Source organism: Rhinopithecus roxellana, chromosome 4, assembly GCF_007565055.1.
Source record: "Rhinopithecus roxellana isolate Shanxi Qingling chromosome 4, ASM756505v1, whole genome shotgun sequence".
In the NCBI taxonomy this organism is placed as follows: Eukaryota; Metazoa; Chordata; class Mammalia; order Primates; family Cercopithecidae; genus Rhinopithecus; species Rhinopithecus roxellana.
In genome coordinates this window covers 99,453,130-99,475,235 of record NC_044552.1, presented here as the reverse complement: position 1 = coordinate 99,475,235, position 22,106 = coordinate 99,453,130, and the positions used below count along the sequence as shown (strand labels likewise).

At 36.0% G+C, this 22,106-nt stretch overlaps 1 protein-coding gene across 1 annotated transcript; it reads left to right on the top strand.

Moving 5' to 3' along the window:
* Window positions 1-2,812: 2,812 nt before the first annotated feature.
* Window positions 2,813-21,874, top strand: SPACA1 (sperm acrosome associated 1). Its single transcript, XM_010362199.2, has 7 exons — window positions 2,813-3,078; window positions 8,916-8,972; window positions 12,538-12,639; window positions 13,674-13,780; window positions 14,425-14,560; window positions 19,200-19,320; window positions 21,223-21,874. The coding sequence occupies exons 1-7, from the start codon at window positions 2,871-2,873 to the stop codon at window positions 21,374-21,376; spliced, it is 885 nt and encodes a 294-aa protein (XP_010360501.1). The 5' UTR covers window positions 2,813-2,870; the 3' UTR covers window positions 21,377-21,874.
* Window positions 21,875-22,106: the final 232 nt, after the last annotated feature.

Below are 22,106 nucleotides of genomic sequence, written 5' to 3'. Positions count from 1 at the left end.
GGCTCACGCCTGTAATCCCAGCACTCTGGGAGGCTGAGGTGGGCAGATCACGTGGTCAGGAGATCGAGACCATCCTGGCTAACACGTGGCACCCTGTCTCTACTAAAAATACAAAAAAATTAGCCGGGCGTGGTGGCAGGCGCCTGTAGTCCTAGCTACTCGGGAGGCTGAGACAGGAGAATGGCGTGAACCCGGCAGGCAGAGCTTGCAGTGAGCCGAGATGGCGCCACTGCACTCCAGCCTGGGTGACAGAATGAGACTCTGTCTAAAAAAAAAAAAAAAAAAAAAAAAGAGATTTGAGAACCTTCTCTCTGGGGGATTACTATGGAGAATGCTTTTTACCAAATCAAGCATATTAAAGCCAAAATCAATTTTATCTCCCAATTATTTTCACAAATATCACTGTAAAGTTTCTAATATTATAGCAGTACTTAGAACATTATATTAACTGACTCTGTGTGTGTGTGTGTGTGTGTGTATTTTTCATGCTTGTGGCATGTATGAGTGGTTTTCATCTTTTTTTTTTGGTATATGGTTATCTCAAGCTGCCCACTGAATGTTTTCACTTGACTTCTGTTGATACCTCCAACTTAACCTGCTTAAACAAAATGTCTACTGACTTTCCTAATTCCCTTTATTTGCTCCCTCCCTCACTCCCTTATCCTGCTTAGGCAGCCAGTCATTCCATTTTGTTAATCCTTTCTTTGTTATTTCTCTCACATTCATTTCTCTTTTCATTTTTATGGTAATCCTTTATTTAGGCCTTGATTATCTTGTGCTTATATCACACATACACAAATTGGTCTTCCTTTTCAGAATACAAATTGGTGTTCAAGGGTAGGTAGTGCAGAGACTGGATAGAGAAATGATTTTCTCGCATGCCAAATGAGGCCAAGAAATGTAAGGTCAGACCAAGATAGGTGAGCTATGTCTGGGCAGAGTGGGGCAGAGGCGTTTGGGCTTTAATCCCCACCTCCGAAATTGGAGATGGGGGTGGAGATGCTTAGTTCCAGGCAGGATGAGGTGGGTCAGAGGAGCATATCAGGGATTTAGGGTGGAATTCCTGCTCCTTAGTATCTGCAGGTCAGAGTAGGGTCAGTCCCTCTAGATTCTGTGCCCTGCCCTTCTGGTTAAACACTTACCTTTCATTTATTTGTGACTAGAGAGAGTACTAGACAGACAGTAAAAGTTTGTTGAGGACAGATATTACACTTTTTCTTATAACTTACATGAGTAACACAATATTTTATAGGTGATTTATACTGCTGCTATTAGAGATATTAATAGTCTTTATTTCAGAGTTAAATCTTTCAGGTCCTCTTTGAGACCCATCTGGATTCCCTTTGGAACTGTTTATTTATTAGATTATTGATGTTTCCTTGAGTCAAAGTACATACTATAGAGTTTATGGGACTTCCTCTGCTCAAAAAGGATACTATCTTCAGGAAGCAATGGATCCTAAAATTGACTTTGAAACACTCAACAATTTGCCAGCAACAATACTATGTATCATCATTTTAAAGTTTGTGTTTGACAGCATAATTTTTTACTTTTATTTCTCTCAGGATTCAAAAAAGAAAAATTTTGGCTCATGTAGCCATGAAACAAAGGCCTTTACTTCTCGAGATCATCTCTAAGTTTCCCATGTTAACTCCCTCATAATCTTGTCAAGCGCTATATTTTAAGGTATTTTAATTGATATGAATGTTCCCAGAGACTTCTCACCGATATCAATTCAAACTTTAATACTGAAGATGTTTAGCAGTCCTTGTATTTTCAAAACTAGAAGCCTTTTTGGGAGAAAATATTCAAATAAAAAATGTCTACTTCTGCTTCAAACAACCTATTTTGTTACAAATGTCTCTGAAGACCCTCTGGATACTCTTCTGTTACCTGCTTATCTGTTAGTCTGCTGAGACTAGATATTCAAATATTCCAAAATCCAGAGTGTACGCAAGTTCACTTTCATCTCACTTGTCATAGGAATTTAAACATTCAGCCTCAAAGTATGGCGCCCTATGTGTCTTTTCAAAAACAACCACAAACAACCACATTGTGACTACTAGATGAGGCAAAATTTGTAATAACAGAATCAAAAGTCAACCCTAAATTTCAGCGCTTGAACTCCCAATCACCCCCACTGAAAGCTTCTTCATTGTTAAACTTGAATCGTAAGAATCACTGATCATCAAGTAAGTGTTCGGAAGATGTGACTGTGAGCTCCAGCTTTGTAAATAATTTGCTGGATGTTTTTGGGAGAGTCATTTCATCTCTCTGATTCTTAATCTCTTCACTTAAAAATGAGGGGCTTGGAGTATGAGATGATTTCTAAATTTCTTCTTACTCAAAGTCTATCATTCTGATCCCAAAGAAGAAATCGAGTCCTTCTCAATACATCCCAAATTGGACATTCTGGATAAGAAAATTTGAAACCAAATCACATGAAGAGTATGTGAGGGCTAAGAAGTCTAGTTTGGGGAAGGGTAAACATTATGTACGAAAACGAAATGTCTCAGAAGAAAGCAGGCAGGGTGAGCGAGGAGGCTGAAGGGTGGCTCCATCAACTGCAGCAGAAAGAGCAGCTGACAGCAACGCCTACCGCACCCGGAAGGCTCAGGGAGGCGGCGTGGGCAGGGAACTTCCGGTTGCGGGTAAGGGAGGTGTCCTCTTCTAGGGACTTGTCGCACGTGGCTCCTCGTCGCGTCCCGGCTTGCGCGCCACGCAGCCCAGCTCCGCGCGTGTTCCAGGCGCTCAGCCCCGGAGCACCGCCCAGGCAACCATTGAGGCGTCACGGTTCGTCACAGGAGATTCAGAGCCGGGTGGCTGCGGGCGGGGCGTCGCACCTCTCTTCAACGCACCTGTCCTCAACCATGAGCCCCAGGGGCACGGGCTGCTCCGCCGGGCTGCTGCTGACGGTCGGTTGGCTGCTCCTGGCGGTCCTCCCGTCTGCGCGCGGGACCAACGTCACTGCCGCCGTCCAGGATGCCGGCCTGGCCCACGAAGGCGAGGGCGAGGAGGAGACCGAAAACAATGACAGCGAGACCGCGGAGAACTACGCCCCGCCTGAAACCGAGGACGGTGAGGGTGGGAACTTCCCTGGGGGGCACGCGGGGGCCCCTGTTGATGGAGCAAAGGCGAACCATGAGAATTATCCGTGTTAACGTCTAGAGAGCTCTCTCGCATACCTCAGCCCCGAGTTTTTCTCTTTCTTGCATCTTGTGGCCTTGAAGAAGAATGTGCTCATTCTCCCAGGCCACAGCAAGATACACAGATAAGCACGTATATAGAAATTACTACAGAAATACTTCTAAATATTGCTTTGGACAAGGAAAAAGATTTTTTTTAAGGGTGGGAGGTAGCCTTCCACCAACAGGAATCATTTTGACTCTTCTTGCATTCATTTTCCCTCCTCATAGTAGATTCTTTTTTTTCAAGTTCCAAGTTGCTTGATTTCCACATTTGTTCTTGAGGTTGCAGTGGAATTCAGAATCCCCCTTTACGACGACACATCTAGATAGACCAGTATGCCGACAAAACTGCCCAGAAGCCCCATGGCAGCTTCCTGCAGCTCCTAGCCTTGAGCACCTCTGCATTGTGGTGTTTGATTGGTATGTGCAGCCTGGGACAAAGGAATGGAGCAGTAGAAAACACCTGTCAAGGGATCCAGCTAGTGGCTTTCTTAGATGCTGCATGTTAACCAAGGAACAATGAGCCCCTGCTTGGTACATACATTTGCTTTTTTTCTGCTGGCTCATTAAGCAATAAAACTTTACAGGCTGTTGTACATGTCATATTGATTAGTAACTCACATTCTAGCAGGTAGAAGGTCAGCAGCAGGTTTGCTATCTTCTCAAGAAGGATTATCCCTTTCCCTTCTAAATGACCCAGCTGTGATTCTTTTAATATCGTTTGCACTCTCACGTCTCTTCAGTCTATACATATCGAGTGACTGCTGTGTCTACCAGCCTTTCTTTTATTTCCTGATAGTGACCCTCAGCACCAACAGAAAGAAATGGACTGTCTGAGGTTAACAGTGGGATCGAGGTTTGCGTGGCCTTGTAACATTACACTACAGAGAGCTTAAAAAGATCCTTGACTTCGGAAATGTGAAAAAGAAAGATGATTAGGAAAGAAGAGAACACGTTCTAAAGCATAGTAGCTATTGCTTCATTCTAGTTTGGGGAAGGGTAAACATTGAATTAACAATTTTAATATTAAACTGGCCAAGAGATACTTCTAGCTATAAAATGCTAAACATTATTTAGGCTAAACTCAGGCAATAAAGTTATAATGTCTTACATTCAAATTAAAATGTAGGTTAGTTACTTATTCTCTCAGAGTCTCAGTTTCCTCATCTGTGGACTTTAAGGAATCCATGTACTTTCTGGGATTTTAACATATACAGTTTCATGCATAAGTGCTTTTTCTTGGGGAGAACGAGAATCGAAAACTTTAAACAATCTGAGGTGTTAGAGGTCTGAAAATTTCCAGAACTGTTATTGAAATTTGCATTGTTCCCTTAACCCTCAGTGGATCAATAGAAACACTTATCCCCATTTACTGTCCAGTGGACCTTTAATTTTTTTTAGTCATTTAAAAATAATTTACAAATATGAATAAAGGGATAGTGAAAACAACTTTGTTAGAAATTTCAGGAAGAATTTAAACATGGAAAAATTCAAATTTTTATTCCGTATATCCTAGTTTTGAAGGTGTATGTACCCTAACTGGGCAAAGCACTTTGAATGCAACTAAGTGCTCAATTGTTAAGCATGAACCTAGAATGCATTCATCGTGTTAATATTGATTCCAGATTTTGAGTCCATCTTTAATAAATTCGAGCTTATCATTAATCTTGGTTCTTTTTGCACTTGTATTGTCAAAAAACCAACACTTTTGAAAACTACAAAGGCATATATTTTGTTGAAGAGAAAGCCATCTTTTCTTCATAATTGGAGAATATTTTCATCTATAGATTTATAAACACCAATTAGAATGATTGGTCCAATGAATTTTACTCATTTCTACATAATCTTTTCTTTCAGTCACCTTTATATACATATCTTTCATCACAATATGTTCATTTACAAACCTTGACAAATAAATGTTGGTGCATAAATGTTTTAAAAAAGGAGTGAATACTGTCCACATCCTTTTAGCAAAACAGTATGGTACAAGTTATTGTCACAGTATATTTCCGGATCAAATCCTTCCTGTTGAAAGGCTAACTACATGATAATACCATATATTCTTTTCATCCCCAGAAAGATGTTGTTTACTCATCAATTCTTAAGTTAGAAAAAAATTCATCTAGTATATCCATCCAAGATGTCATCATCTCTCAATGAGATTTTGCTTATACAATCAATTTCATCATCATCATTAGCATCTAAAGTGCTGTTATCTATCTCTTTTCATCTTCTGATTCGTTCAATAATTGTGAAATGTTTTCCTCTGTCAGTTTTCTTCTCTTTGCCATTATGGGCAAAAGATGAAAAATTGTGAAATCTCAACTATGTTCAATAAAAGCCAGAAATAGACTACAAGGAGGATACCTCTAGACTTCTTTTATATCTTCTTGAAAGATGATGCAATATCTTGGGCAAAGCAATATGAAAACACAGGATGTTGTAAAATAGCCTGTGTTAGTGTAATTATTTCACAATTACATTATTTTTCTAGGCAATTCCAATCATTCTTTCATTTTTAAATTTTAGTCATTTAAAAATGTAGTTGAAAATAAAGAGTAATACAATCATTATGGGTGATGAAATATCACAATGTTTCAAGATAAAGAAAAATAATTAAGATATTAGATTTATGGCCAGGCACAGTAGCTCACACCTGTAATCCCAGCACTTTGGGAGGCCGAGGCGGGTGGATCACAAGGTCAGGAGATCGAGGCCATCCTGGCTAACACAGTGAAACCCCATGTCTACCAAAAATACAAAAAAGTAGCCAGACGTAGTGGTGGGTGCCTGTAGTTCCAGTCACTCGGGAGGCTGAGGCAGGAGAACGGCGTGAACCCAGGAGGTGGAGCTTGCAGTGAGCCGAGATCGCGCCACTGCACTCCAGGCTGGGCAACAGAGCGAGACTCCATCTCAAAAAAAAAAAAAAAAAAAAAAAAAAAGACATTAGATTTATATCCTTATACTTTTGTTTTACCTTGTATACCCTTTAATATACCTTTTAAATATATCATATATTTTATGCAGGTATACCTTTAGATTTATAAACAGGATCCAATAGACCTACGTAATAATTGCAAAATAGAAAGTTGTAGTCTATACAATGGGTTTTATCCTATACAAATATGTTATTTTTGTCTTTGGAATACTTCTAAGGAAGAACAGAAGTCATGAAATATCAATCTTATAAATCAACTGTCAGAAACTGAAAAACTAAAATTGCACCCTGATGATAGATACCAAAAGTTACCGTGTGCTGTCCTGAACTGAAGAGAACATCTGTCCACAACTAAAAGAGCAAGATCACTATCCTCATCACTGTGAATGCCAGGCTTTTGTTAGTGTAGTCTAAGACCCAGTAGATTTTTAGGGAAGCTTCTGCACATTGACTCCTATTGAATTCACTATTGAACTCTCCATTCGTTTTTAACTGTCCTATCAAATTAAGACAACCCATAAAATAGTTTTGGACAGCTGACTTTTCAGCTGTGTGTGAAGGACTTTTTATTCCTACAAGGTTTCATTTTGTTAGATTTGCCCTTTATTTCACTCTGTCATTTTTTAGATATGGATATATCATCAAATATATTTGCTATCCTTTCTAGCTTTGGACAATTCTGGATTTAGTTAGCATGATAACAGCATCTTTTTCCACGTCATTAATAAAAATGTTGAACAGGACAGAGCCCTGTGACACATCACTCCTACCATGGTGATACCAACTGGTTAATTAACAACTGTGGTCTTAGAGTTTAAACAGTTTCACATAAAACTACTGACATTCAGACCGCTTATTTTCTTACCACTCATAGGTTTATAACAAGAAATTTTGACAAATGCTACACTGAAGTCCAATTACATACAATTCCACTGACCCACCATTGTAGGATTCCCATTTTTTCAAAAAGTTACTGAGTAACCTAATAGATACTCAATACATCATAGAATATTAAAGCTGAAAGGGACTTTAGAGACTTTCTTATTTAGTCTCATTTGTTTTTCTTTAAGGAAACAAGTTGGAAGAAATTAAACAGCTTTCCCAAAGTAGAATACATAGTGATTGACTAATGGTTTTTGAAAAAGGCTTATATTTAAAAGTAGTGCAGCACTCATTCTCTTAGCCATGTTTTCTATGTTCAGGATTTGGCTTTTAATTTGTATCACATAATGTGCCAGTAGAAGGTATCTAAGCATTCCACAATTCAAAATGATCATCATGATAGTCTAAATCATTTATTTTTGTTAAAGAAATGACTTAACAAAGTCAATATTGATTTACTTATGTACATTGGGTGCCTACTGAGTATTCAAGATACTATATTGGGGCCGAGCACAGTGGCTCATGCCTGTAATCCCAGCACTTTGGGAGGCTGAGGCTGGTGGATCACTTGAGGTCAGGAGTTTGAGACCAGCCTGGCCAACATGGTGAAACCCCGTCTCTACTAAAAATACAAAAATTAGCTCGGCGTGGTGGCAAGTGCCTATAGTCCCAGCTACTCAGGAGGCTGAAGCATAAGAATCACTTGTGCCTAGGAGGTGGAGGTTGCAGTGAGCCAAGATCGTGCCACTGCACTCCAGCCTGGGCAACAGAGTGAGACTCTCTCAGAAAAACAAAAACAAAAAACTATATTTGGTGCTCGTAAGTACAGAATAGTAGTGTTTATGAAGCTATTGAGATTTTACAGTTATCAAAATAGGAAAAAAAACCCTAGCATTATATTAAATTAGTAAGTACAAAATGGGTTTAAATTGGGTAATTATATCTTAAGTATGTTTGTAGTACTAAACAATTTATAGCATGCTTTCACACACATTATCCTTATTTAATTCTTACAACAATCAAATGAGATGGATTTTCCTTTCCAAATTTTGCAGAAGAGTTAACTAAGCCTGACAGCATTTAATTAATTTGCTCAAATGCAAACAGCTAATTAGTGATAGAAGCAGCTCTTTGGACTCCAGTTCGATGTGTTTTCCATGTGATTTGTTGTCCTAGGGTACAATGCCTTTTAAAAGTCATCTTCTAACATCTCATTTGATATTTTTTCTATTGAGATTTTAGTCCTAATTTGAGCTGAAGAATGACTTGTATACTATAGCTAGTGGAATTTTGTGTCAAACTTCAGAATGATGAGAAAAAGAGAAACATATGATTTAGAACCAACAACATTTAATTTTTAAAATAGTGATACACTCCTATACTAACCTGGTAAAGTGTTGAAATAAATTCTTAGAAATATTTAAATTTACCATCTTAACCTGGGAAATGAGTAGAACTAATCTATAAAACTTTTATCATTTTAATGAACACTGGTTAATGACTTCTCTTTGAATGGAAATTATACACTCAATTTTGGAAAATAGAGAATGGAAAAAATTGGTTTTTACAACTATAGGCCTTTGTGTGTTTTTCTGAGACCCTCTATCAAATTTTAACTCACTATATATCAACTGATGAAAAACATTTTTAAGGTATATACAAAGTTTAAATGTAAACCTTTCTATTAGGTTATTTCCTAATTTAATGGACTTCTTTAGAGGTTTGAGACTCTTTTGAATTAGACAATAACAGTACTCAGAATGGCATTGTTTTCTGATTTAAATGGAAAACTTAAAAAATGTCTGCTGCCCATATGATACGCATGTCTTTCATCTCCAAGTAAGAGGTGTTTCACTTAGAAAAGTTTTCATATAATTAAATAATGTATCTTTACCCTTTATGTTTAGTTTCAAATACGAATGTAGTCAAAGAAGTAGAATTCGGAATGTGCACCGTTACATGTGGTAAGTAGCTTGGAGCAGATGAATAAACCATGTTGTAATTTGCGGGGGAGGAAAGGTAAAAGCAGATAGTGTGCAACTTTTTATTTGTAGCTTGTGTACTTTCATGCATCTCTCATGGATTTTTATTTCTAATAACTATAATGTATACACAAAACTCAGGGTGACTGCTTTAAACTGTAAGATATTTTCAGTTTGTAATCTCTAAATCTTATTTTGAGCCAGCTCCCTAATTTTTTTTCTGTTTTGGCACATAAACTGCCTTCACCAAAGTAAAATTTTCTCTATCTCACAGATGTTCAGAAGATGAAAGATTTTCCAGTGCATCTCACAGATGTCTTCCCGCATATTGTGTTGGCAAATTTATCAAGAATTTGCTCATTTGTAATAGTCCATTCTAAATTCTACATTTCTCCAATTTGCTTGTCATGTTTTGGAGAAAAGATGTATTGGCTTTGTGGGGAGGATAATATTCAAAGAATATGACTTAGCCTGATCATTCCATGGATAGAAATTGGACATAAAATTTCTCTAACAAGTTTACAATGAAGTTGATGCCTCTAGTTAGAGGACTATCCTTTGAGAAACAATACTGTAGACCAGGGTGCTAAGAAGACCATAGATAATTCACAATGAAATTAAGTTTCTTCTAAATAGAATCTGCCTTGGAAAGAAAACAGTGATGAGAGGGAAAAGGGGACAATTATCAGAGGATAAGAAGACAAAATCCATGCAGATCTAGATCAGAATGAATTTCACAGGAGTGGGGGGTGTCAAAAATTACACCTGAATTGTTTTTATTTGGAGAAGCTTTTTAACATTGTGGTACAATACACTCAACATAAAAGTTACCATTTTAGCCATTTTTAAACGTACAAGTCTGTGAACTGAAGCATATTCACATTCTTGTGCAACCGTCACAACCGCCCATCTCAAGAATTTTTTATTATGTCAAACTGAAATGCCCATTAAACACTAACTTCCCGTTTTCCCCTCCTCCCAGCTCCTGACAACCACTATTCTCTCTGTCTCTTAAAATTGTTTTACCAGGTTTTTTTTTTTTTTTTAAACCTTAATTTCTCAGTAAGTCAGTCATAAAATGAGAGAAATCCATGTAGTAAGCCTGCAATTACTTATTTGTGGTTTACATCTTTGTTTAACTGCTAACTTCAGAAATTTTCACAGGTAGAGAATTATTTTTATGACAGTTCAAGTAATTGCCATTGTTTTCTATTATTTAAAGACAAGTTTAGAAATTGTATTCACTCAAATGATTATTTTTTAAAAATTATTTGCCTGCTATGTGCCAGGCATCATTATAGGTGCTAGGGATATGAGCAGACAAAGCAGACAAAACTCTCTGCCCTCAAGCAATGTATAGTTTACATAACATGTAAAGCATGTAATGTGTCAGGTGGTAATAAGTTATAAGGAAAAAATAAACTAGAAAAAGCAATATTTCATGCCTAAAATGTTAAAAGCCTTTCAATTTAGAACTAGAAGAGAAAAATGCTTTGATGAAAATTCTGTTTAACTTCTGAAACAATATTTTAGCAGTCAAAAAATTTTCTTTTATATCCAGGCAGATTTTTAGGTGTTACTTGGTATTACAGAAAATCCCACACCTATATGCATCTCAGTGAACTGTATTGAGCTAAATAAATAAATACATAAAATACTTGCTTTATGCCGGGCATGGTGACTCACTCCTATAATCCCAGCACTTTGGGAGGCCGAGGCAGGTGAATCATGAGGTCCAGAGATCGAGGCCATCCTGGCCAACATGGTGAAACCCCATCTCTACTAAAAATACAGAAAAACTAGCTGGGCACGGTGGTGCATACCTGTAGTCCCAGCTACTTGGGAGGCTGAGGCAGGAAAAGTGCTTGAAGCTGGGAGGCGGAGGTTGCAGTGAACTGAGATCGCACCACTGTACTCCAACCTGGCAACAAAGCGAGACTCCATCTCAAAAACAAAACAAAACAAACAACAACAACAACAACAAACCTGCTTTAAAAATATGTATGCACTTCGGAATTAAGACTGTGCTTCTAAAGACTCTTTTGGGCTGGCCATGTTGGCTCACGCCTATAATCCCAGCACTTTGGGAGGCTGAGGCTGGCGGATCACCAGGTCAGGAGTTCGAGACCTGTTTGACCAACATGGTGAAACCCTGTCTCTACTAAAAATACAAAAATTAGCTGGGCATGGTGGCATGCCCCTGTAATCCCAGCTATTCAGGAGGCTGAGGCAGGAGAATTGCTTGAACCTGGGAGGCAGAGGTTGCAGTGAGCTGAGATCATGCCACTGCACTCTAGCCTCTGTGACAGAGCAAGACTCCATCTCAAAAAAAAAAAAAAAAAAAAAAAAAAAGTCTTTCATAAACTCAAGTGGAGCCTTACTTCAGCCATTCTTAGCCATCATTTCTCTTAACCAAAGACCTTCTTCCTTCCATCCTTCTGTTTTCTTATTTCATATGTAGCCTTCTCCCTTACTATTCAAAGTGAGGTCCACAGACTGCAGCAGTGTCACCTGGGAGCTTGTTAGAAATGCAGAATCTCAAACCCATTCAAGAACAGCTAAATCAAAATTTACATTTTAGTAAAATCTCCAGTAAGATAACATCTTAGAGGGGCTGGAAGAGGAAATCTAGTAGTTAAGGAAATAAAAATGGACTCTTTCTTAACCTGTCTTAACGTGGCACATGATTCAACATGTAGCTAATCCTGCGTTTTGTTATTTCTCTCAATTGTGGTGATGTGAGGCAAACTCTGGAATTCTGAGATCAGTTAGGAAAGTTAATTTCTTGTTACAAAATGTGTGACAATCTAAAGAGAGCATCTTGTTGGAAATGGAGATTTGGTCAGTGATAGATTGTCCTCCTTATATTTAATACAGATATTTTATGAATCTAAATATTTAAAGGCATCATTTATGCTAAAATGTGATTTTTTTAATTTTCCTCCATAGCTTCCCCCATGCTTCCCCAAAAAGTTCCTGGGTCAAATAAATTTGGGAAATATTGTATACCACTGTATTCCATCAAATCCACGACTTTATTGACTGTAAGAAGTACATTTTATGTACTCTAAAAAGGAAAAATACTGCCAATTAATTTATGACATGTTATCAATTGTAAATGTATTCTGATTTTAAAGACGTTAAAAGGTAAAAATGTAAAAATTTTACATCTTAGATCAATGCAGATGTACACAATAGCATGTTAATTTACTAGCATATTAAAAGTTCCCTCAAAATTCTGTAGTAAAGCGATCCCTTTAATTTCATTTAATGTACTATTTTCAAATGTGCATGATTATGGAATCCTTTTTCTTATGGTACCCAGAGGAACTAGTGTTTCACGTAATTCACTCCAGAAAATGCTGTTTTAGGAAATAATTCAAAATGAAGAGCCAGAAAAATTTTAAGTGTTATCATTCTGAATTTAGAAGCTTAATTTCTGAAATTAGAAGAAAAGTCTCAAGAAAAGACCTAGGTGGGAAAGTGAAGACACTGTGGAATCAGTTTTTTTCTTAACATTTGCCTTTTTTAAAATCTTAAACCAAAGGTATTGGTGTTAGAGAAGTTATATTAACAAATGGATGCCCTACTGGTGAATCCAAGTGTGTCGTACGGGTAGAAGAATGCCGTGGACCAATAGATTGTGGCTGTGAGTTGAATTACGTATTGGAGGGAGACTGTGGGCAAGAGTTTACTCTGGGGAAATATTTTTCACCTCAGGTTGCCACTGAGTAGAAGGAGGCAACCAGTTGACATACTGAAAGGAAATCATAACATTTTAAATTCCACTTCTTTAAACAGTTATAGTTCTGAGCAACTTTCTGATTTTCCTTCACCTTTTTTCAGATACATATAAAAGTTAACGTATATTCTCTATAATATACTGGAGGCTTACTGTATATAGGATCTATAGTTGAGGCTATCCTGTGGCGAAATGCTTTTGATGCTTTGATCATGGCATTTTGTCAGTAGATTTGTAAACTTTAAATTGGGAACTTTGACAGCTGTTCCATATATCACATTATGCTGTTATGAAATTTCAATACCTCTAATGGGAGTCCCTAACAAGTACATTGGAAACCACTAATAGATCTCATAGTTTAGTCTAACAGATCACTAGGTCAATTACAACTTATTCTGCATAAGGAGCAGAGAGCCATAGTGTCTTCTCACTTGCTTCTTTTGGTGACTATCTTTGCACCTATCAGTCTTCTGTTCCTCTACACTCAAACTCCCAATTATAAGTTTGATAACTTCCAGCATATAGTTGATTTTTAAAACTGGAGGTGGCTTTTTAAAGTAGTATTGTGACACCTGTAATCTTAGCACTTTGGGAGGCCGAGGCAGGAGGATCACTTGAGCTCAGGAGTTTGAGACCAGGTTGGGCAACATGATGAAACCCCATCTCTACAGATTTTTTTGTTTTAAATTAGCCAGGCATAGTGGCATGTGCATGTAGTCCCAGCCACTTGAGAGGCTGAGGTGGGAAGATGGCTTGAGCCCAGGAGGCAGAGGTTGCAGTGAGCCAAGATCATGCCACTGCACTCCAGCCTGGGCGACAGAACCAGATCCTGTCTAAGTTTTTGTTTTTTAAACAACAACAACAACAAAAAAAACAGGTAGTGTCATGTATAAAGCAATTAATAATGCCCAATGGTATTTATGTGTTTAATTTTTTTTCAGGGGGTAAACCAATTTCAGAAAGTCTTGAAAGTGTTAGACTGGCATGTATTCATACATCTCCCATAAATCGTTTCAAATATATATGGAAACTTCTAAGGCCAGACCAAGTGAGTAATGAATGGATATAACCTGCTGCTTTTTAATGAGTGATAAAATTTGTTTCTCAGTTCTGATGGTTTTCAGAAAACTTTCTTTATAAAAGCAGTTTGCCAAAATGAAGTTAAGAATTATACAACTTTATTATTTTGGAATTTTAAAATTTTCATTATTCGGTAGGACTAAACTTTACATACGTCCAAGGACCAGCTATAATCAGAACTTTAAAATGTCCATTTTATACAAAGTATTCCATTTTGGAAGCAAGGTTTTCATTGGCTTATATAGGAGTTGTGTAATAATAACAGTGGCTAACATTAATTAAAGGTTTATTAAGTGCTAGACATGACACTGAGTGCTAGAGCCTTTTTTAATCCATGTAACAATTCTGTGAGGTAATCACTATCATTATATCAATTTTTACAAGTAAGTAACTGAGGTGCAGTGAGTAACTTGTCCACAGTCACACAGGCATGAAGTGGTAGGGTTGGGATTTGAAGGCTGGATTGTGTGACTGAAAATCCATGTAGATCATTAATTACTTAACTCGGCTAAGGGAGACAGTAACCCTCCTTTCCTTAAGGGAAATAAATTGTTTCCTGGTAAGTGTACATGAAGAATGTTGATACTTTGTTATTTTTTTCTTTTTAAATAGCAATCCATTGTGCTTGTAAATGATTCAGCAATCCTAGAAGTACGCAGGGAAAATCACCCCTTGGCTTTCGAGTGTGACACACTGGATAATAATGAAATAGTAGCAACTATTAAATTCACAATCTATACTAGCAGTGGTAAGTGTCCAGCAATGTCTTGGTTTGCTTATATGCCAAACTTTAAAGAGCATTAAAATCACTTGGAGGCTTGTTAAAACACCAATCTCTAGCCCTACTCCCAGAGTTTCTGATTCAGTAGATCTGGGATGGGACTGGAACAAGAATTTCCATTTCTAACAAGTTTTCCTGTTGCTGCTGGTCCCAGAGACCACACTTTGAGAACCACTGGTTTACATCATTTAGACTTTTCTACAAGATACTACTTAATTTCTTTTTCACAAGGTAGTCACAGTTGCCTCAGTTTGGAAAACTGGTGTATTTTTTTTTTTTTTTTTTTGAGGTGGAGTCTCGCTCTGTCGCCCAGGCTGCAGTGCAGTGGCGCTATCTCGGCTCACTGCAAGCTCCGCCTCCCGGGTTCACGCCATTCTCCTGCCTCAGCCTCCCGAGTAGCTGGGACTACAGGCGCCCGCCACCTGGTGTATTTCTTAAGTATCTTCAGAGAACAGTCCTCTAACTTGAATTATATTCTTGCTTTTACTTTCATTAGAAAAGTGAAAATGGATAAATGGAATTCTCATGGATGCTTATGAAAATTTTCATTCAGTAAAATAAATAAAATTTAAAAATACAATGTCAAAGTATGTCTCTTTAAAAATTATATATTTGAAGCAAATGTTTTTTGATGAAGCACTAATACAGTTCTCAAAAAAAATCACAAAATGCAAATGTTGTCCTGAATGTCATTTTACATGTTAGAAGCCATATTTTCCTTGTGAGATAGATCCATTTGCAAATATTCAATTTAATCTGTGATGTCTTACATATCCAGGTAATTATTTCCTTTTGTTCAACTGCTCTTAACTGTTTTTTATTGTTGTTATCAACTTTGTTGTTAGGGATGTGGGGACTTGGTCACAAGTTCTTTTGAGAATCCTATCAAGGCTCAGGATCCTTTTTCCAGAAAAATATCCACACACAAATATGCCAAAAGTTACATGTAATTTTAAAGGAGTTTTTGGACTTCTTGAAGCTATTTCTGAACACAAAGTAAAGCGCTTCTGCTGTAGTTTCAAGATACCGCACAACATAACCATTTTATTGAAATGAAAACAGGTTAAAGTGTTTTACAGTGATTTTAAAAAATAAACTACTATTTAAACCACCTTTGATACGCTGTTTAATGAGTTTAGAAACATCTTCATGGTGAAAGCTAATAATTGTATCCCTCTACTGGGATAACAGGTGTCATTAAAAGGATAATTTTCAATAAAGCTCTAAAAAAGGCAAGAGAATAAAAACATCATTAAACTAAAAAGTATCTCAACTGGCCCTCGTTCATGATATTAAAGGTGTGTGGAGCCATTCTCAGTCTTTGTCCCTGCTACCTCGTCCCTGTTAGGACAATTCAGTGTGGTTAGCTCCTCTCATACGTAGAAGGGAGCATGCATTTGGTAATGTATATGTTAAAGACTGGAACACAGACCCTAAAATGTCAGGCCTTTGTTGAGACAAAGTTAACTTCTCTCTCTTACATCAGTCCAGGAATGGTGGGATAACTCTGCCATCTCAGTAAGTGCACTGATTGAATGACAAAATGTTTTTAGAACACTCCAGTATCTATTAATTTCTTTAAACATGACAATTGGGTACACCACTGCAACAGACCCCTTTTGCTGATTAGAAATCAAACAAATGTTTTGGCTAGAAATGTCTACACAATATGGTACTAGCATGAAACAAATATGTAATAGAGATATTTTTAGAGTAAATATGGTTTCCCTAGTGAAAAATTCTCATCCATTCACTTAAATATCAGATTTTTCACTCCCACAATAGTTGTCTTTCATAATTAGGCATTGTTAAAAAAGATACTTTGAAGTACTCAGAATGTGACTATATTTGGAAATAGGATTTTTTGCAGATGTAATTAGTTAAGATGAGGTTGTACTAGAGCGGAGTGGGCCTTTAATCCAATATAACTGGTACCCTCATAAGAAGAGGACTATTTGGGCATGTTTGTGTGCACACAGACACACAAACACAGATGGAGCGTGGGGTGGGGAATACCAGGTGAAGACACAGAGAGACACAGGGAGAAGACAGTCATATGAAAATGGAGACAAAAATTGGAGTTATGCTACCAGAATCCAGGGAATGTCTACCAGAAGCTGAGAAGCTGTAAGAGGCAAGGAAGGATCCTCCCCAAGAACCCTCAGTGGGAGCATGGCTCTGCCAACACATTGTTTTCAGACTTGCAGCCTCCAAAACTGTGAGACAATACATTTCTGTTGTTTTTAAGTCACTCAGTTTGTGGTACTTTGTTATAGTGGTCCTAGGAAACTATTACATACATAAGCTTAGTTTATCTAAAAGGTGAGAGCGTCAAATTTAGCCTATTTTTCATTAAACATTTCAATAGAAATTGAGCCTATTTTTTCATTACCTGTAAAAATAGTCTTGGTGACCCTTGCAAGACTACTGTTGTAATAAATAAAATCTTCATGCCCCTCTCTCTCCACCCTCTCTCAGCTAACATTGCAGAGTAATGGATAAATGAATTTTGCATTTCTCCCTGTCAGGTTTCAGTTCTAAAAGATATCTTTTATTTAAGTTTCCAAAATGCCACCACTTGTGTAAATCTAAAGTTACTCTGAAATAAAAAGATTTTAAAAAATCCAACAATGTTGGAACATAAATGTAGAAGTACTTTCTCTAGAATACTTGGAACTATTTAGCGAGATCCCTAACTTGAGTTTATAGCTGTGGAATTACTAGGCAAAATAGAAAGTTATACTCCATGATGTCTAACAGATAGGGAAGCAAATCCAGAAAAATAAGCAGTTGAGATTGCTCATATAGAAGACTACTTCTGACAGAGTGGTACTTATCAAAATCAAAATATTTAAATAGTCAAAATATACCTTGTATAAATTAAACCTCCCTGGACCTTGGTTTACTCATCTGTGTAATGCAATGGTTGGATCAGATGATCTCTGTAGTTCTTTCTTCCATGAATCTTTTATGATTCCAGAATTTGGGGACATAAGAGCTATAATAAAGACATATAATTCACAAAGGAAGTAATATTCTATGTTAATTGGCTTTTTACCAGTTTACAATGTAGCAATGCTATAATACATATGGTAGACTGGTTTTGCCTCTTTAATAACCTTATTTGCTGAAAGCAGAGAGATATGGAAGGGAATGCTTGATGTAAGAGTGGTGCATGAGGTGGGTACAGTGGTGTGTGCCTATCATACTAGCTACCTGGGAGGCTGAGGTGAGAGGATCACTTGAGCCCAGGAGTTCAAGGCCAACCTGGGCAATATAGCAAGACCCCATTTCCTAAAGAGAGAGGAGTCAGGGTGTGTGGATATGTGTATGGAAAACGATGAGCTTCAATTCCTTTCTTACAGCAAATATAAAAATTAGAGAGGTATCATAGTCTTAAGTGTAAAAGCCAAACCCATGAAGTTTTAGGAAAGAAATATAGAATATTTGCATGATTTGGGAGTAAGCAAAGGTTTCTTAGACATAATTCAGAAAACAATCACCATAAAAAGAAACATGGAATAAATCAGACTGCATCAAAATTAAAAACTTCAGCTCATTAACAGAAATCATTAGGATAATGAATAGGCAAGCCAAAATCTGGTAGAAAACATTTATAAAACATGTACAGTCAGTACAATCAGTTTGAGAAAGTTCTCATGGTTTCTTAGAAAGCTAAACACACATCTGTCTACCCTACAACCTAGCAATTCTATTATTAGATATTTAGCCAAAAATTAAGATATATATTCACAAAATGACTTGTATAAGAATGTTCATGGCAGCTTTATTTATAGTATCTCACAACTGGAACAGCCTAGGTATCCATCAGTAGGAGGACGAGTAAACAAATTGTGGAGTATACCTAGTAATAAAAAAAAGATAGTTGCATATAACAGTATGGGTGAATTTCTAAAACATTATTCTGAGTAAACAAATCTTTACACAAGAGATTACCTAGTGTGTGTTTCCATTTATATGTAGTTCTAGAATAGTCAGAGCTAATCTATGGTGAAAAAGAAAATCAGAATACTTGTTGCCTCTGAAGGATGAAGAAGGAATTAATTAGGAAGAGGCTCAAGGGAGCTTTCTGGGGTATAGTAATATTCTGTATCTTGACTAGCATTTAGTTACTTATACGAGTTTGCCTTTGTGAAAACTAAGCAAATGTACATTTAAGATCTTTGTGCAATTCTTTGTGTGAAAATTTTATGTCAAAGAAAAAACTAATATTAAAATCCAGTTAACGACATGCTTGCTGAAAAATTTTAGGGGAAGTATACTGACATTTGTAAATTATATTGAAATGCATAAAAAATAAGATGGATTAATGAGTTGATAGAGGAATGGATAGATGAATTTTAAAATATTAATGGTAGTATTTAGATGGTGGTAATACAGGCTGTTCATTGTCAAATTCTTTTAACCTTTTTGCATGTTTGAAAAGGAGATTTCAAACATGCAGAGCAAGATGATTAATATTTTTCTCTGCACTAAGTATTTCTTTATGTTTCTAGAGTTGTTTTTCAAATATAAACTTTTAAGTTAGATACTCATTTCCTTTTCCTCAGTAGTAATACTCATTAGGTTTGTGTGTTTTCTCTAGAATTGCAAATGAGAAGATCAGGCCTACCAGTCACTGATGTAGCCCTAATTTTTGTGCTGACCGTAGGAGTCATTATCTGTGTATTTATAATCTTCTTATTGATCTTCATAATCGTAAACTGGTAGGTGAATGGCGGAATGCATCGTCACCCTTGATTGACATCCTCCTCTTCTTCCCTCTCCTCATCCAGTGAATTGCAAAGCCCTGTCCGTGATGTCTCCTACATGTTGCCTTGAAACTGTCCATCTCCTTTCATTACTCCTGTGACTGCCCTAGTTCAGGCTACCCCATCTCTTTATGTAGATGCTTTTTAAAACAATCTCATGACTTGGTTCTCGAGCTACGAGAGAGCTTTTAAATGCAATTTTTACAATTTTACATGGTAATTGCTTTAAAAAGTTTTATTTAGAGAATATTTGTGTTGTCGCTTTTTGGTTCTCTCAACTCTAAACCTTGGTTATTGTAACCTACTAATTCATTTGTATGACAATATTTATAATACCTACATGAGTAGTACACCCTGGTAAATCTGAGGGCTCATGTACTATCGATTTGTAGCTGATGCATCACAAACTAAAAATGAATAATGAACACAAAGGCACTTCTTAGAGAAGAGGTAATATATATGTTTTATATGTATGTACATATATTGTATATACGATATACATATATCTATGTACATATATTCTATATGCAATATAAATATATCATATATAGGTCATATATGTGTACCAAATATGTATATAGTATAATTTATATATAATATATAATATACATGTGTATATAATACATGGGTTATATAATATATATGTAGATATATGTATGTATAACATATACAACCTCATATCTAAGAAGTGCCTTTTTATTATTTTTAGTCTGTGATGTATATATATTACAGATGATTGTGTATACATCACATATATATAGTATGTATGTATATGAGCCCTCAGGCTTACCAGGGTGTAATACTCATGTAACTATTATAAATATCATCATATATATTACATATATATATTTGTACCATATATGTATACACATACATATATGGTACATATATGTATACACATACATATATGTGTATTATGTATGTGTATACATATATAGATATATGTAATATATATGTATCACAGACTAAAAATAGTGCATAAAAACACATTAGAGAAGAGGTAATATATATTATGTTTACATGCATGTATATATAATACATATAACATATATACATGTATATAATATATGTACATATAGTACATACATATGCCCTGTATACCGTATATATACTATATTTACATATATAATATATATACTATATGTACACACATATATACTATATATACTTATATATTACCTCTTCTTTAAGAAGTGCCTTTTTATTCATTATTCATTTGTAGTTTATGATGTATCAGCTGGATGCATCATCACAATGAACCGGCTGGAAAATGATTTTGTTATGTATTGTAGGAAGTACACTGAGGACTTTAAGCAGAAACAATTGTTTTCATAAAATTTTCCAAAGGAATTTTTTTTTTAGTACATCCCAGACCCCCCACCCCTGTAAAAGTGTTTTTAAAAATCAGCCTTCTGATTTTTTTTCCTGAGTAGGTATAGTTATGTAACCTTAGTGTAGGCGCTAAACATTTTTGAATAGTAATTTTTATCATTGTAATTTTTAAAAATTTTATTCTTTGAGATAAAATTTGAATATAAAATTTATCATTTTTACTATTTTAAAGTATACAGTTCAGTAGTCACAAATACATTTATATTCTTTTTCTTTCCTTTATAATATACCTGTAATATACCTGTAATGTAATGTATCTGTAATATATATACAGGTACAAATATATATATACAGGTTATATATATTTGTATATGTACAGGTTGTATATATTTGTACCATATATAATATATACATACAGGTAATACACAAACACACATATATTTCTATACATAGAAAATATAGAAATCTATTCAGTTTTAGTTTTCGCTTCATATGGTGGTTTTGGTTTTTGCTTTTTTCTTCCAGGGCAGCAGTCAAGGCTTTCTGGGGGGCAAAAGCCTCTACACCTGAGGTACAATCAGAGCAGAGTTCTGCGAGATACAAAGATTCAACTTCTCTTGACCAATTACCAACAGAAATGGCTGGTGAAGATGATGCTTTAAGTGAATGGAATGAATGATGTATGAATGATATATAACAAATCAAAGGATATTACAGAATATTAGATTCATTATTATAAAAATAAAATATACATTGAAATACTTTAATAATGTTGCAATGGATTGCCACAGTGTGAAGGAAATGCAATGTGAGGATACGACTGTTTTATCAGTGCTTTTTTCCAGTACAGTTATCAAATACTACTTTTAATTTGTTCTCAACACTTATTTCAGGTAATAGCTTGGGGATATTTATCTAAAGGTACCCCCAACAAATCTTCTAAGTGCATTTTTGATCACTTTGATAACTTCTTAGGTGATTTGCCTGTTTTGTCCTAAATAAGAACAATGTAATATAGAAATGCTCTACACATTAGACTTCCTCTCCCCTGAAAGCACTGTGTTGAACTTGCTAAAGCAAATCACACTTTAGAATTTCTGCAGGGAATGTGACATACAAAGTTTGTAAGACATGAAATAATAAGATAATGATAACAATAAATACTTAGTGACTACTATGTGCCAAGCATTGCTCAATCCATTTTCCATATATTAGGTGACTTAAATATGATTCTATATAGGAAATACGTAAGGAAGAACTGGAGAGGAACTTGGAGGTGCCTGAGGAAATGACATGAATTTAACACATCCTATATTTCTCAGAGAAGCAGTGAGTTAAGGACTTTTGAATGACCACTGATAAGCACTTTCATTGTTCTTGGTATACAGGTAACATCTCAGAACCAAGGT